At 43.0% G+C, this 17,474-nt stretch overlaps 1 protein-coding gene across 2 annotated transcripts; it reads right to left on the bottom strand.

The window, feature by feature from the left end:
* Positions 1 to 544: 544 nt before the first annotated feature.
* Positions 545 to 4,327, bottom strand: ARL11 (ARF like GTPase 11). Of its 2 annotated transcripts, none has more exons than XM_031032073.2 (2): positions 4,171 to 4,327; positions 545 to 3,514 (listed from the first exon to the last, which is right to left on the bottom strand). In XM_031032073.2, the coding sequence occupies exon 2, from the start codon at positions 3,352 to 3,354 to the stop codon at positions 2,806 to 2,808; it is 549 nt and encodes a 182-aa protein (XP_030887933.1). In that variant the 5' UTR covers positions 3,355 to 3,514; positions 4,171 to 4,327; the 3' UTR covers positions 545 to 2,805. The 2 variants fall into 2 exon arrangements, with proteins under 2 accessions (XP_030887933.1, XP_006737157.1); XM_006737094.3 differs by having other exon boundaries at positions 545 to 3,372; positions 4,171 to 4,317.
* Positions 4,328 to 17,474: the final 13,147 nt, after the last annotated feature.

A 17,474-nucleotide genomic window follows, 5' to 3' on the forward strand; every position in this document is an offset into this window, starting at 1 on the left:
GAAAAGCAAGAGCATCAAAGAGATGCCCCTTCCTTAAAAAGGGGATTGGGAAATGGTATTCACTAGCTCAGGAAAGTATGAAGAAGTAAATGGTCTCTTTGGAACATGGGTGCAAAAAAAAAAAAGTCACCTGTCAGAAATTGAATCCCTAGGGCCTGTGCCATGAATGGGCACAGAACCCAAATCGATGCCACCTGTGAGGCCATGAGCCCCAAGCAGAAAAACTAACATAATGTTTGATCTAAAACAGTTGAAACCTCCAGGAGCCTAGTCAACACTAATGTGAAACCACTCTGTGTAGAAACATTGTCACAACACAGGGCACATGGGGGTCACACAGGAAAAACAAATCCTGCCAAAGATGAGCTCATGATAAAAACTGACACATCAGGGGGGAAAGGAGCCTGTGTGTGTGGGAACCAGCTGATGCATCCAGCAGGGTACTCGGTATTTTGGGGACTGCAGGTAATAGAACGATCTGAAAGAAGCTATCAACACATCCATACCCAGCACTTCAAGACCAGAACCCACCAGTTCTGGCCCCATCCCAAACATTCTTACCCAGCACTTCAAGACCAGAACCCACCAGTTCTGGCCCCGTCCCAAACATCCATACCCAGCACTTCAAGACCAGAACCCACCAGTTCTGGCCCCATCCCAACTTGTTCCTCCTGTGTCCACCTTCTCAGGTCATTTCAATCGCTCCTGTCACATACACTCAAAATCTTAACGCCATCTTCAACTTGTTCTTCTCTCAGCTTTTTCCCTCAAAAATGGCTTTCAATTTCTCCTCTTTCTTCCTCCTCTCTCCTCTGTTACCGCAAAGGGCGGCTAGCTGGTCTCCCTGCCTGCCCGACTCCAGTGTCCCCCTTCTTTTTATTCCACCCTACACAGCCACTAAATTATCCTCCTAAATGTTAAGTCCACTGATTTCACTTCCCTGAGCCAAATCCAGATAGCAAAAGTCCAAATTTTCCCCAGCTTGGACTTAAAGTTCTTCCCAGTTTTGTTTCCTATTATAATACAGCCCCCTCATCCACCCCTCACCCCACGCCAGCTTACTTGTCCTTCCTTCACTCCCCCTCATACTTCCAAGCAGTCTCCTTCTGCTATATGTCACTTAATAGTTCTGTGCCTCAAGCAAGTCAGAACCTCCCCCAGCCTCAGTTTCTAATTATGCAACATGAGAATGATACCTACTTTGCAGAATTGAGAGAATTTGAGATAACTATGGAAAGCACCCAGCACAGAACTTGACCCCAGTAAGTGCTCAATAAACAGTTGCTGAATTGAGCCTCTATCTGCTTTTTTTATGGGAGTTTTGTCCTACTGCTTCCCCAAGCAGAGCTCCATGAGGCCTGAGGCCTTGTCCAATCTGTCTTTGCATCTTTGTACTTTCCTGTGCCTGACACAGGAAAACCTATCTACTGACAAGTAGTGGAAAGAATGGAGCATGCCTAACCTGATGTTAGAAGGAAGAATTTGGGTAGAGGGACCTAGTGGATCTCAGATGTTGGAAGAGTGTTGAGGGCCCATTTATACTGTGTCACTCCAGAGAGGGGAGAACCACCATCCATAAGGAGGAAGGTTTTAGTCCAGAGTAGGAATAACTAACATGTAGAGCTGTTTAACATGAGAGCAGGTGTCAAGTACGAGCTGCTTGCCATTAAAAAGCTCAGATTATAAAAAGTATTCCTCCGTTGGATGATAGGTAAGACCAGATCAGTGATTCTTAACTTCTGGGAGTTACAAAAGCCTTTGAAAGTCTGATAAAAGTTATGGATCTTCTTCCCCCGCCCCCCCAAAAAAGGCTCAAAGCATAACGTTTTGCAAATAATTCTGCAAATAATTTCAGGAGCTTCATGGTTCCTAGGTAAAGATCACCTGAAAACCCTTGTAGGATGCTATGTTCAGTTTTCTTTTTTACTGTTAATAATGAGAAAGAAGCATTTTTGTTACATGTATCTTCAAAATCCACACCTCCCATCTCAAGGGCCTGGCTCAAAACTAAAAACTCAGTGCTGTTTGCCCAAATTCAATGCTCTACATATTTGTTGATTAAATGAATGAATAAATGAATGAAATATTTGATTAATCTGATCTTTAAGGAAAGATATGTGCTGTATGGAGAAAAGGGAAAGAAAAAAAGATAAAAATGAAGCATTTTAGAGAAAGACCAATACAAGATGATAAAAGGTGGAGAAGAGTTCATCAGGGTCAGAGAAAAGGATAAATTTTGGAAGGCTTTAACTCCCAGCGTCTTGCCCAGGGCCAAATGCCCGAGCGAACTTCTAAACCCAAGGTTCCGTGGGGCCAGAGTCACCTACTCCTATCTGCTAGCCCTGGCAGCTTGCACTCACAGTGATCGTGGCACATACCCAGGGGCACCAGGGAAAAATCACTCCTAAGATCGTAACCATGTCCAGATGATATTCTAATCTGATTTTGAAATCTCTTTCCCTCTGTAAATTTAGGTCTTAATTGTAATGCAACCATTCATTGTTCTATTATTACAATTGCTCAGTTCACCCTTGGTAATGAGTTATTAAAGGAAGTATGTTGAGGCATTTTTTTTCCCTTACAGTATTATTATTCAAAGAATAGTTGGTTTTCAGCATAAACCCTCGTGACAATAAGCCCCAAGAAGAAAATATCCTGTCCAAGCACGGAAGGACGTCTTATTTGACAAACTGAGTTTCAGATTCTCAAGGACTAGCTGCTTCTTTCAGTTCATATGGGCAAAGGCACGCTGCTCTGCCTGGATCCAGTCTTCTTGCTCTCCCCACTCCCCCGCTGCACCTGCGCTCACCTGGAGACACAGTGGCAGCGGGATTTCAGGAGCCTTCTCAAGCTCTGCAGGGCCTCGGGCAGCCCAGCGCCGGTGAGGGCACTGCAGGCCCGGAGATCCCAGCTGCGGTCCTGGAATCTCTCCAGGCCCAGCCTGTCTCTGATCCCGAGCAGCGGCAGAGCATCGGGCGCCTCCTGCTTGTTGGCCAGCACCAAGAAAGGGACGTGGGCCATGTGTGGATCATTAAGGACTTCCACGAGCTCAGCCACCGCCTCGGGCAAGCGAGCTTCATCTGTGCTATCCAGCACATACACGAGGACATCCGTGCCTTCCAGGTAGTCCTTCCAGTTGGCCCTCAGCTGGGTCTGCCCCCCCACATCCCAGATGGTCAGAGACACATGCCCAGGGACTCTGAGAGGCTCCACGTTGAAACCAACAGTGGGCAGGGTCTCCACCAGCTGGTAGCCCTTCAGTTTGTACAGGAGTGTGGTCTTCCCAGCTGAGTCGAGGCCAATCATCACCACCTGGGCTTCTGCCTTGTGACCTCGGGAATTCACAGAACCCATGGTGGCTCCTGCTAATCCCTAGGGGAGAAAGGCCAGGTGCACACATCAGCCATTCTTTTCGGGAGGAACACAAATCCACGCAGGCACATCGAAGAAGAGCCTCTCCTCCAAAAGCAGGAAGTGTCTTTACCATGTCAGGTTTCAAACACAGGCCTGCGCTCTGAAAGGGCCAGGAAGTAGGGCAAATGAGTCACCCCGAGCTGATCTATCTGGGGGGGGAAGGGGGCTGCATCAGAGAAGAGCGTAGGGCTTCCTGGAAGACACCCAACGCGGGCTCACCTTCCTTGGTAGTTAAAGCAAAGAGGCAAAAGGAAGTTCCAGTTAGATATAACCCAGTTCAGTAGGAATGACCGAAAGATGTCTTCAGTTCTGGCTAGTCTGTGGCTTCCCGCCTCTATTTTCTTCCTATAAGCCTAAATCCCGAAGTGGAAGCTAGCTCCAGTTCAGTGCACCAAGTGAAGAGGACAGTTGGCTGCCTCTGGAGCTCCCCTCAGGACCAGCACTGCGTCCTGCAAACAGTGGTATTTCAAATACGGTTGCCTGGGGACACATTTACCAGTCACAGCCAAGTGGTTTCCTCCATTGCCTTATCAAGGTAAATTGCCTATAGAGCACGACTCACTTTTTTTTTTTCATTTAGAAATGCCCAATTTCTAAAACCAAGCCCTGTTCCCGACCTAGGGGACACGTGGCTGGGACATCTCTCCCCCGGGGTGGCGGGGGGGGGGGTGGGAATATTGCGGTTGCCCCTGGAAGAAAATAAGACAGGCGGCGTTCATTCCTCACGCGGGCGGGGAAGAGGGCAAGTAAAGTTACCTCGGTGTTACTAGGCTGCGGCCGAAAGCTCCTCCTCTGTGGCAGTCCGCTCGCCCGCAGCTGCTTTCCGCGCGGCGGTAGCGTCCCAAGAGCGAGAAGAGAAGGAACTGCAGGGGCTGCTGCCGGTTCCCCTTTTCCGCTTCCTTCCCCAGGTGGTCGGGGCGGGGCGGGCTCCACAGCCCCTCCCTCGGCCACGCGCGGCCCGAGCTGGGCTCCCGCAGCGGACGGGCCGCGCAGATGTCCCCAGCCCGGCGAGGCCTCGCACCAACCCCGTTTCTTAGCAACTCAGAACACATGCCTTGATGGTTTTTTGGTTTTTGGTTATTTTTTCTTCTGGAGCCTGGAGATTCTTTTGTTTGCTTGGACCCTACAGACTTTTAAAAACTGCCGAAGTATGATTAAAACCCTCTAAAAAATAGTAGCTATGTTGAAGGTAAACGGTAAAAATTTAATAGTTGTGTCACTGTGGTGGAACTGCGCAGTTAAACTTACTGCTTAATTTTTTTTTCGGCCATGTCATCATGTTTTTCCCAGCAAACAATGATACCTCCAGAAAACATAATTTTTTAAAAATTATGGCCAATCAGAAGCCGTTGACTCTGCAGCTCTCTAATTGGCATCTGCAGCTGCAGTGATTTGGCTCTTGGAACCAGTCACATTTGTGGGGTGCTTTTTGCTTTCCCATGCATTATTTCATCAAAACGCCAAGAATCGGGTGCCTGGGTGGCTCAGTCGGTTAAGCGTCTGCCTTCGGCTCAGATAATGACCCCGGGGTCCTGGGATTGAGCCCCGCGTTGGGCTCCTTGCTCTGCGGGAAGCCTGCTTCTCCCTCTCCCACTCCCCCTGCTTGTGTTCCTTCTCTCGCTGTGTCTCTCTCTCTGTCAAATAAATAAATAAAATCTTTAAAAAAAATAAAAAAATAAAACGCCAAGAACCGAGATGGGAGTTATGACTCTCCCGTTTTACAAATAAAAAAAGAAACCACTTTTAAAGATTTTATTCATTTCCTTGAGAAGAAAGAGAGCGAGCACAAGCAGGGGGAACAGCAGAGGGAGAGGGAGAAGCAGGCTCCCTGCTGAGCAAGGAGCCTGCCACAGGGGCTCCATCCCAGGACCCTGAGATCATGACCTGAGCCACAGCCTCTTTTTTTATTTGTAAATAATTTGCTCAAGTAAATAATTTGCTCAAGATCTTGCTGGAATTTATTCATCTCTTCCTCTTTTAGCGTGTCTGCTACTCACCTAGAAAGTGCTTTATAGAGAGCAAACATCCTGTTGTAATTGTCGTTGCTTTTCTTAGGCCAGGATATTTTAACAGGAGGGAGTGGTTAGGAAAACACAGAGTGTGTTATGTACACACACCACTGTGTTGTGTTGTTACTGTTGCTTAGTACTTCGGGGTCGTTTTGCAGCCAGCCTGGGCAAGTGGGACTTATAGCCAAGGATCGGCAGGGTGGGGGTCAGCAGATAGAAAAGTACTGAGAGAGAACATCAGGGGTCAGGGGAGATTCTGGCTAAACTGACCTCTAACAGGATTCTTGCTGAAGGCAGGCCAGGTGACCAGATGTCACCTGGGGGAAGGTAGGGGCTGAGGAATTCGATCAGATATTGAGGTGATTAGATATTAAGGGCAGGGCATTCTGGTTAACACATAGCAGGGTTCTTGCTAAAACAGGATTTTATGAGGAAGTGCACAGATGAGCCTAGAAGAAGGTTCAGGAGCCTGACTAAAGTTTAGCCGAGCAAAGAATCTTTGTCATTACCCCAGAGCAGTTTCCAAGCATTAAAGAACTGTCTGGAGGAGGGCTTGTCTGTCTAATCTGTGGGGCAGGACAATCAGATCAAGCTGAGACTCAGTCCTGTCCAGCTGATGAATCCATGGGGATCCTGCCAGGATTTGATTTGCAGGAGGATTGGGATGGACAGAGGGTAAGGACACAGAGGCCAAGGATAATGTGTGTCTGGGGTCTGGGAGCCAAGGGGGCAGTGTTGCTATCACTCTGATCCTGGTTCCTTCTGTGTGAGCCCTGGGGACAGGGGAGAGGTGGACAGGAGCTGAAGAAACCACTGACTTGAGAAGAAAGGTTGGAGTAGGTACTGTAAAGTTTAGTTCAGCTCGAATATCTTATAGGACAATATCTTATAGGACAATTTTTATTGACCAGCTGTAAGCATAGCTTTGTACAGTCTATCACATGACTTTTAATTTTTTTTCAAAGATTTTATTCATTTCCTTGAGAAGAAAGAGAGCGAGCACAAGCAGGGGGAGAAGCAGAGGGAGAGGGAGAAGCAGTCCCCCTGCTGAGCAAGGAGCCTGCTGCAGGGGATCCATCCCAGGACCCTGAGATCATGACCCGAGCCACAGGCAGACGCTTAACCGACTGAGCCACCCAGGCTCCCCGATCACATGATTTTTTTAAGGAACTCTTCAAAATGCATCTGCATGCCATATGAATGGCAGCAGTCAGCATCATTCTTGTATGTGAAGACTAGGACATTGTGTATCAGAATTAGATACAGAATATATTGCAGACTCTTAAACTGTCTTTATTTTGCATTATAAATTGTATTTAGAATTATTACCACTTTGAGTGCCTTGTGTTTTACATTTACAGCACAGCTCATTTTCCGGAACTTTTCTATTTCTAGTTTCCATTTTATTGGTAACACCATCTCCTTTTTTGTTTTGTTTTGGTTTTTTGTTCTGTTTTGTTTTATCACCACCTCCTTATAACCAAATGAGGAACCTGGAAAAGTCGGGGGGTGGGGGGGAGGCGGATTTCCTTGCCTGCCTCTCTTTGCTCTGTCTCCTCCAAACAGAAATAGGATCTCTTTCTTTCTCTCTCAAAAACAAAACAGAACAAACCAAAAAACACAAGAGGACAAGGAACTAGCAGTGGATGATGTGCTTTCTGAAACAGCGAGCCGAAAAAGAGCTGAAGAATGTTAGCCCTGCACCGAAGCTTTGACTACCGACTAACGCTCTTAACAGCATTTGCAGGAGGTTTCCGGACGCTAAGGGGGAAAAGCCAACAGTGGCCAGAGACTGTCTCCTGAAAATGTGCGGGGACGATGATGCGGAGGCAAGGGTGAGGAGCTCCCGCCGTGCCTCCACAGGAGCCGGGACGCAAGCTGCTGCTGTTTATCCTCCAAGGTTGTTTCAATATGCAAAGTAGGGCCTTGGCAGCCGCTGCTATTCAGTCAGCCAGGGCTCCTGAACTGGGTAGTGTATTTTTAGTTGGCAGTGGAAAAAAAAAAAAAAAAACTTGATTAGGAAGGAAGTTGGAAGGTCACTTCATAGCTAGAAACTCAAATCTGCACTTGAGACTTCTTTACGTTTCCCAGATGAGTTCCTGTCACTCTGGGCAGCAACGAGCAAAGTGCTTCATTCAGTGCCTCGATTCTCTTCTTTTTATAAACAAAATTACATAAGTAATGATGAATATATTGTCTCTCATTTGAGTGTGAAACAATGTAAATGCCTACAGGACAAAATTCTTAGGTTCACTCTTTTTTTTTTTTTTTTTTTTGAGAGGGAAGGAGAGAGAGAGAGGATGGGCAGAGAGAGAATCCCAAGCAGGCTCCATGCCCAAAGTAGAGCCCACCGTGGGGCTCGATCTCACAACCCTGAGATCATGACCTGAGCCTGAATCAAGAGTCAGATGCTGGGGCGCCTGGGTGGCTCAGTCGTTAAGCGTCTGCCTTCGGCTCAGGTCATGATCCCAGGGTCATGGGATCGAGCCCTGCATCGGGCTCCCTGCTCAGCGGGAAGCCTGCTTCTCCCTCTCCCACTCCTCCTGCTTGTGTTTCCTCTCTCGCTGTCTATCTGTCAGATAAATAAATAAAATCTTTAAAAAAAAAAGAGTCAGATGCTTCACTGACTGAGCCACCCCTTAAGTTCACTCTTTTTTAAAAAAAAGATTTTATTTATTTATTTTAGAGAGGAAGAGTGAGAGTGAGCGGGGGAAGGGCAGAGGGAGAGGGAGAGAAAGAATCTCAAGCAGACTCTGAGCTGAGCATAGAGCCCAAGACAGGGCTCAATCTCATCACCGTGGCCTTATGACCTGAGCCAAAATCAAGAGTCAGATGCTTAATCGACTGAGCCACCCAGGTGCCCTGAGTTCACCCTTTAAATCACTACTCCCCTCCTCTGAGGTTATCAGGATTAGTAGTTTGATGCACATTTGTGCAGTGATCTTTCTATATATACTTATATGTTTTGAAGCACACACATCTATTTTACTGTTTGTTTTTTGTTTGCGTCTTTTAAACGTAATTGTGATGTCTGTAGCTTATCACATTGAACGTTTATGAGATCTTTCCACATTAGTATATATACTAAATCAGATGCACTTACCGTTTTGGTTTTTTTTAAGATTTTATTAAATAATGAGAAGGCCACAAGAAAATATAAGAAGCATAATGCTAAAATATTCATAGATGAAATTACATGATTCTGAGATTTGCTTATAAATAATCTAGCAATGGAGAAGTAGTAGCTTGGGATATAATATAACAAGATTGGCCCTGAATTGATAGTTGTCAAAGCCAGGTAGACAGGGGTGTATTATATTAGTCTCTCCATTTTGCATACCTTTGAAATTTTCTGTAGTAAAATATGAAAAGCATATATAAGAGCCATATTCCAGTTTACCAAATGTCTGATTCCGCTACAGCTCACAGGCCTCTGGGCCTCCTACGACTTGTCACACTCCACATTTTCTCTGTAAGAACTCAAAAGTTACCTTCTCCGGAATCTGCCATGACCCTAGCCGGTGTGGTTTGTCCCTGCTTTACCCTTACCACACTTCATATATATACAAACACATGCTACAACAGTCACACTCACACACATACTCCCACACTAAGGGAATTATCTTATTGAGATTTTAAAGACATAGCAGTCATCGATTGAGCCCCTAATCTGTATCATACACCATGTCTACGTTTGTTTCGTTACTCCTCTCAACAGCTTTGGGAGGTAAGACTTTTTTGGTCCCCTTTTATAGATATAGAAACTGAGGCTACAAAAGATTAAGTAATTTGCCCCAGCCTAGTTTTTTTTTTCTTTTTTATTCTCAATTTTCTATCACTTTGTCAACTATTTTTTAGATAAATACATGTAAAAAGTGATCAATACAAACACTGAGAAGCAAGCACAAATCTTACTGAGAAGGAACATTGCCATTATTAGATGAAGATAAACTGCAGAGCGTCTCTGGGTCATCATCTGAATTTGGCTTCCTTGGGAGTTTTACAAGAGTCCGTCCTGGGGCAGTCAGTGTGCAAGGCCATGAAAGCGTCTTAGGAAGCATAGGGCTTCCCATAGTTGGGGCAGCCGGCAGGCCTTTCCAGCGGGCCCAGTACTGGCTATCCAGTGGGAACATGGTCAGTAGGAATGGACCACTCTGTATATTCTACGTCAAAGCCCACTTTCAGGGGCACCTGGGTGGCTCAGTCAGTTAAGCGTCTGCTTTCAGCTCAGGTCATGATCCCAGGGGTCTGGGATCAAGTCCTGCATCGGGCTCCCTGCTCAGTGGAGAGCCTGCTTCTCCATCTGCCTGCTGCTTCCCCTGCTTGTGCTCTCTCTCTGACAAATAAATAAATAACATCTTTAAAAAAAAAACAAAAACAAAGCCCACTTTCAGCTCTCAGGAATGAGCAAATCTGAATACTTCTTGGGGTGAGGGGAGTATGGTCAGGTGGTCCTGTCTGTAGGGCATGGAGAGGAGAGGAGAAAACTCATTACCACATGATCAAGGCCTGCCAAATACAGATAAGAATTCGAGCCAGGCTTGCCTGAGAATTTTTTCTTCCAGGTAAAGAGAATATAATGACTGCAGATAGTTTGGTGATAACAGTCTCTATTGTGTCTATGTCTTAAGTCATACTACTTCAACTTGAACTAGTTGTTCTCTATATCATATGCACATCTTCTTTGAGATTCCCTTAACATCTGTCCCATGTTGGATCTTCTGCTTTTATGTCCCAGATTGTCCCCTTTCTTGGTTCGCTTGGTTGTTTTGGTGGAACACACCTTCAGTAGCCTCTCAGATGCGTGGGAGGTAAGTTTTTAGACCTTGAATCTCTGAAAATGTCTTTTTTTTTTTTTAACTCTAACGATTTATTAATAGTTGTCTGGATATGAGATTCTAGGATGGAAATCACTTCCCTGCGGGACTTAGAAGGCATTGCTTCGTTGTGTTGTGGCTTCCACTGCTGCTGTTGAGACTCTAAAACCAGATTGGCTCTTGATCCATCGTTTATGACTTGTATTCTCTCTGGAAGCTTATAAACTCTTCACTCTTCACTGTGTTCCAAGAATTCGAAATTTCAACTAAATTGTCATGTTGTGAAAGTTTGTGTGCTTTTAATTTTTTCCCCTTTCTTACTTTTTTATTCTTTCCTTTTATTATAATTTTTAATTTTGTTTTGTTTTGTTTTGTATGAAAGAGATGTTAAAAAGGTTTTTAAACCAAAAGGTTTTAAAACCTTTTTACTTGGTATGAGCCTATTTTCATCCATTATGCTAGAAACTTAGCAGGCCCTTTCCTCTGCCTCTTACTGCTAGAAGTAAGTTACTTTCAATTTTGGGACATCTTGAAATTTCCCCTCCAATTTTTATGTTCCTTCTTTTTGGAATTCCTATTATTTGGTTGCTGAACTTTGACTTATTCTTTAATTTAAAAAAATTAGTTTCTGGGGTGCCTGGGTGGCTCAGTCAGTTAAGTGTCCGACTCTTCATTTTGGCTCAGGCCATGATCTCAGGGTTGTGAGCTTGAGCCCTGCATCGGGCTCCACGCTCAGTAGGGAGTCTGCTTGAGATTCTCTCTCTCTCCCTCTGCCTCTGCCCCTCCCCACCAATCTCTCTCCCTCTCTCTCTCTCTTTTTTTTTTTTTAAGATTTTATATTATTATTCATTTGACAGAGAGAGAGAGCTGGAGAGCACAAGCAGGGGAAGAGGCAGAGGGAGAGAGAGAAGCAGGTTCTCCACTGAGCAGGGAGCCCACTGTGGAGCTCCATCCCAGAACCTTGGGATCATGATCCGAGCTGAAGACAGATGCCCAGCTGACTGAGCCACCCAGGCGCCCCTCTCTCCCTCTAAATAAGTAGGTAAGTAAGTAAATAAATAAATAAATAAAATCTTTAAAAAATATATATATATATTTCTTTCCCTTCTCACACCTTTACCTTTTCACTCTACTTTCTGGGAGATTTCTTCAACATTATCTTTCAGTCCTTCCATTTTGTTCATTGCATCTATTATATCTCTGCCCCACTGCCAACAGCTCTTTTTTTGTTCTCTGAATCTCTCTGAGTTTCCATGGAACCAGGGAGAATGGCTGTAGGAGACCCCGAAGTAGAGGACATGTGGTAACAACCAGAGGGTTCATGTTCTATTTTCTGAGTTACTGAAGTCTGCCTCCTTCAAGGTAACATAGAGTCTGTTTCCCAGCATGGAGCCTGCCAGCCTGCTTCTACCTAGATCCTATTTGCCATCTTGGGACAGAATGCTATTAGATCATTGTGTGCCATGAGTACACTGGGAAGAGATGAAGGAGCACAGAACATTCACCAACATAGATCACAGGGTGGGCTACAAGTCTCAATAATTACAAAAGAATTGAAATCACACAATATATTCTTTTGTGTGACCAAAGTGGAATTAAGGTAGGAATAAATACTGGAAAGATACCTGGAAAACCCCCAAATTTTTGGAAATTGAATAACCTACTTCTAAATAGCCCAAAAGTCAAAGAAGAAATTGCAATAGAAATTAGAAATTATTTTGAGCTGAATAAAAGTGAAAATACAACATACCAAAATTTGTGAGTTACAGCAAAACCACTGGGAAATTTATACACTTAAATGCTTATATTACAAAAGAAGAAAGATGTAAAATCAATTACCTGAGAGAAAAAAAGAAAAGCAAACTAAATGCAAAATAAGAAATAAAATAATCAAACTAAGAATAAAATCAATAGAAAAAATGGAGGAAATGGATACAGACAAAAGATTCTTTGAAAAGATTAATAAAATCAATTAACTGCTGATAAGGCTGATTAAGAAGAAAAGAAAATCATGAAGAATAAAAAAGGGACATCACTATCAATTTTAGACCAAAAAAAAAAACTGACAAGGAAGATATTATGGGCAGTCTTATGCCAAGAAAACCAATAGCTTAGATGAATTGAATACTATTTGTTGAATAAGCTATCTTTTTTCTTGGCTAACTTGAAATATCACCTTTATTGGGGCGCCTGGGTGGCTCATTCAGTTAAGCATCTGACTCTTGATTTTGGCTCTGGTCATGATCTTGGGGTTGTGAGATTGAGCCCCGTGTCAGGCTCTGCACTGAGGATTCTCTCCCTCTCTCTCTGCCCGTCCCCTCTCCCTCCCTCTAAAAAAAAAAAGAAAGAAAGAAAGAAATATCACCTTTATTGTACACGAATTCACATATTGACACATAGTTATGAGTTTGGATGCTTTTATATATCACATTGCGTTACTCTATTTGCTCTAAGAGCAAGTGTTGCAGTAAACCAGTGGGAAGTTGCATCAACTTTTCTATTTACTTACTTACTTATTTATTTAATGGACAGAGAGAGAGAGACAACAAAAAAGGGAACACAAGCAGGGGGAGTGGGAGAGGGAGAAGCAGGCTTCCCGCTGAGCAGGGAGCCCGATGCGGGGCTCGATCCCAGGACCCTGAGATCATGACCTGAGCCTAAGGCAGTCGCTTAACCAACTGAGCCACCCAGGCGTCCCTGCATCAACTTTTCTGACCCAGCCTCAAAGGGCCACTCCTGCTGCATTTTATTGGTTACAAGCAAATTTTAAGCCCACTTAGATTCCAAAGGGGGACACATAGACTCCATCTCTCAATGGGAGGGTGACCAAAGAATATGTGGCCATTAAAAAAAAAAAATCCACGCTGTCTTTAGTGGTAATGCTTCTAAAGTTGTCAATAAGTATAATATTTCTGTAGGTTTTGGATAAATATCCTTTATAAATTTGAGGACCTCTCTGATTAGATTATGGAGAAATAGAAACAGCAGTTGTCATTTGTTTTTCTCACAGACAAGCAGTATAATTCATGGAGAATAGGTTCTCTTTTCTTTTTTTTTAAGTATAATTGACATACAATGTTATATTAGTTTAAGGTGTATAACATAGTGATCTGACACTTCTGTACACAACTCGTTGCTCACCATGAATAGTGTAGTCGCCATATAACATTATTACAATGTTATTGGTTATATTCTTCATGCTGTACTTTTCATCTCCATGACATACTTATTTTTAAAAGTTTGTACCTTTTAATCCTTTTTATCTACTTTACCCATCCCTCCACCAATCTCCCCTCTGGCAACTACCTCTAAGTTTGTTCTCTGAATTTAAGAATCTGCTTTTTCTTTGTTCATTTATTTTGTCTCTTAAATTCTACGTATAAGTAAAATCATATGGTATTTATCTTTCTCTGTCTTATGTATTTCACTTAGGGAAATATTCTCTAGATCCATCCATGTTGTCTTAAATGGTAAGATCTCATTTTCTTTTATGGCTGAGTAATGTTCATGAAGAGTAGTTTTTAAGGGTAAACTTATATTGCCAGATTTGTGAAATCTGGCCACACAGATGAAATTTACTACACAATACCAAATACTATTTAGATTCTAAACTTTGGATATTAAAGCTTTGGCATATTTTACAACATCACTGAGACAGTATTCTTTGTGAATTGTAATTTGACTGATAGTTTCTGGCAATACCTAGCACATACCGCAAAGAGATTCATAGAGAAAAGAGTGGTTTGTTTTTTAAAACGTGAACATTTTCTTATAGAAACTGTACATTTATTTTTCACACAAAGGAGTATGAATAGGGAATGTCAACAATGGTGAGCTAAACAACACATTTAATTTCAAGAAAGCTTCAAATCCCACTATAGAATCCTGCTGAGCTAGATTAAATTAGACTACATGGTGAACTCTTTAAGCAAAACTAAGGTGGGGGCACCTGGGTGGCTCAGTCGGTTAAGTGACTGCCTTTGGCTCAGGTCATGATCCCAGTGTCCTGGGATCGAGTCCCGCATCTGGCTCCCTGCTCAGCACGGAGTCTGCTTCTCCCTCTCCCTCTGCCCCTCCAACTGCGTGTGCTGTTTCTCTGTCTCTAAACAAACCAACCAACCTGAGTGGCCTTGTTCCTAAGCCCACATTTATCACTTCATTGATAAGGGCCGATCTGGAACATTTAGGCCAAAGAGAAAAATGACAAGAACTAGAATATATGCCTCAATCTCTAAGCTGATTTAGGTCATCTGTGGGAGAAATTTCCAGCGTCCCCTACACCAATTTTACCTGGCTGTAGTGATAAGAAGGAGATCGATGGCTGCTCTAGAGGGAAGGCAGAGAACTCCCCCAAAGAATAGATATTTACACAATATAGAATGATTATGTGTATACTTTTGGCCTCTAAAAAATACAGCCGAAGTGGTGTTCTTCACCTTGGTATATACCCATGCTTGGGAAAGATGAGGAGGCTGGGGGAGGTGAAGAGGTGAGGAGAAATCTGAAGTGTAAAGGAGCTTGGATTTCCACTGGCACCTCCTTTTTCCCCTAGAGAGATACTGACATAGTCAAAGGAGTAAATGAATGTTCCCATCTCAATGAACTCATTAGATGGGAATGATACATTTACACACCAGTGTATGAGCTTATCCTCATGAACCTTCCATCCAAAAAAGGGAAGCAGAAAAAAGAAAGAAAAAAAGGATTCTAAGGGCTTTTAATTTATTCTCAAACATTAAAAAAAAACTTTTATTCCTTTTAATTGCTTTCCCTAGTTATATGTGAAATGGGTATTTCAGAGTTTGCAGTGGTAGGAAAAAAAAATACTAGGACTGAAGAAAAGGAGAGACATTTAAAAATTGCATCATTTGTAACCAAGTGTTAGAATAAGCAGAAATACCAGATTTCCATTTAGCTACCTGCTAGATCTATTGTCTTTTAAACAATTTTAGATGTTATTCCTGTTTTGCTAAATCCAGGGAAGGACCAGGAAATATCTGCCTGGCATGTTATAACATAGTAAGCTTATGTAATGTTAAAACTCTAGGAAATGTTGAACCCTATATAAATTCTGACTCTCCATTTTCATATGGCTGTTTTATTCATATTTGAATAGCCCTTATTTTCCTATTGCACAATTGGGAAATCTGCCTTCTCATCTGGCTCACTGATTAACTTTTGAGTGGACTGAGATAAATCCTACTAATTGCTGAGTTTGTTCCCTTGTTTGTGAAGCACTGAAGTAATCCTCCGGCGAATGTACCTGGGCCACATCTTAAAAGTTGGTCACCCCGTAACAGGTTTGGAAATATTGCAATAATTTTAGAATTGGATGAAGGAATGCATCTTGAAATTTTTTTAAAAACCTATATAATTTAAATTTGGTGTGAATTTCTTATCAGACAGCATCACATCTAGGTTGGTTAGTAAATAAACTAGAAGCAAAGTAAAAGGGAAGAAGACATTTAACAGACTCTAGGTTTGGGTCCATGCCACACGGTGGCAGGCTTACTCTGTTGTGCTCCCTCTTCAGGACCAAAAGAACCAAAAATAGAAACGGGGGTGGGGGCGGGGGGAACAAACTTATGAGAAACACATATTAACGCTTGGATTTAACTACCTTAAGCCACATATTTTAGGAAGGTAATGTTTAGAAAAGATGACATAAGTTATTAGTTTGTCAAGATCATATGTTCAGGGACGCCTGGGTGGCTTAGTCGGTTAAGTATCTGCCTTCAGCTCAGGTCATGATCCCAGGGTCCTGGGATGGAGTCCCCTATCTCCCACTGTGATCCTCCTCGCTCTTTCCGCTTCTGCAGGTTTCTCATGGAAGCCACTTGTTAAAGATGGCAGAACCACAACATGGAAGGAAACTTGGGTCCTCGAATCACGTCTTGGAGGAGAGCTTTGTGCCTGTGAGGAATCATCATTTTGGATGTTCCATGAGTGAGAAATAAACTTCTATTTTGTTAAGACACTGAGGTTCTGGGGCTTATCTATTATGACAGATAGCATTAACTAAAATCGCATGTAGAGTCCTTAGTACGATACCTGACACAATACCCACTTAATAAATGTTAGATGTTAAAATCATGACTCTAAATATAAACCAGGAGGTGCCTGGGTGGCTCAGTCAGTTGAATGTCCCACTCTTGGTTTTGGCTCAGGTCATGATCTCAGGGTCGTAGAATCAAGACCCATGGAGTCTGCTTGTCCCCCTCCCTCTGCTCCTCTCTCTCTCTCTCTCATAAATAAATAAATAAAATATTTTTTAAGTAAATAAATATGGGGCACCTGGGTGGCTCAGTCAGTTAAGTGTCTGCCTTTGGCTCAGGTCATGATCTCAGGGTCCTGGGATCGAGCCCCGCATCGGGCTCCATGCTCAGCAGGGATCTTGCTTCTCCCTCTCCCTCTGCTCCTCCCCCCTGCTCATGCTCTCTCTCTCAAATAAATAAATAAATAATATTAAATAAATACAAACCAAGAGCCTAAAACTCTGAACTTCAAACAGCAATATATGGAGATTCTTCTGCAGTATATGAGATCTGGTTTTTTTTTTTTTAAGCTGGCGAAAGTCTAGCAAATGAAGTTGTGCGGGGAAGCAGTAAAAAGCTGAGCTATTCGTGTATGGAATTTGGAGAAAGTCATGATCAATATTTTGTATTTATATTTGCTACTTTTTTGGAAAAAATTAACAGAATGTAAACGAAAGAAAATCAAATAAAAAATTCGTGTTGGTACCATCTTTAAAATAATATTTAAAATTTTTCTTTCTTGTGATGACATTTGTGTTATGATTCAATTATTTCTCTCAGTATTTCACACAATGCTTACCCTTTTTTCTTAAAAATGTCTTCTTTCTTGGCTCCAACGCTTTTTGATTTTTAGTGCTTTTATTTATTTTTTAATTTTTAAGATTTTATTTTTAGGTAATCGCCACACCCAGCGTGGGGCTCAAACTCACAACCACAAGATCAAGGGTCACACGCTCTACCAGCTAGCCTGCCAGGTGCACCTTTGGTGCTTTTATTAATGCCTATTCTCAGTTTTCTCACTTAAAACCCAGATCAAATTTCACCTATTCAGGGCGCCTGGGTAGCTCAGTTGGTTAAGCGACTGCCTTCGGCTCAGGTCATGATCCTGGAGTCCCTGGATCGAGTCCCACATCGGGCTCCCTGCTCGGCGGGGAGTCTGCTTCTCCCGCTGACCCTCCCCCCTCTCATGTGCTCTCTCT

This window comes from Leptonychotes weddellii, chromosome 3, assembly GCF_054177405.1.
Source record: "Leptonychotes weddellii isolate Sample4059 chromosome 3, ASM5417740v2, whole genome shotgun sequence".
Classification (NCBI taxonomy): Eukaryota; Metazoa; Chordata; class Mammalia; order Carnivora; family Phocidae; genus Leptonychotes; species Leptonychotes weddellii.

Bases quoted from the DNA above. Each gene is read 5' to 3' on its own strand.
- ARL11 (XM_031032073.2), bottom strand. From the start codon at position 3,354: ATGGGTTCTGTGAATTCCCGAGGTCACAAGGCAGAAGCCCAGGTGGTG.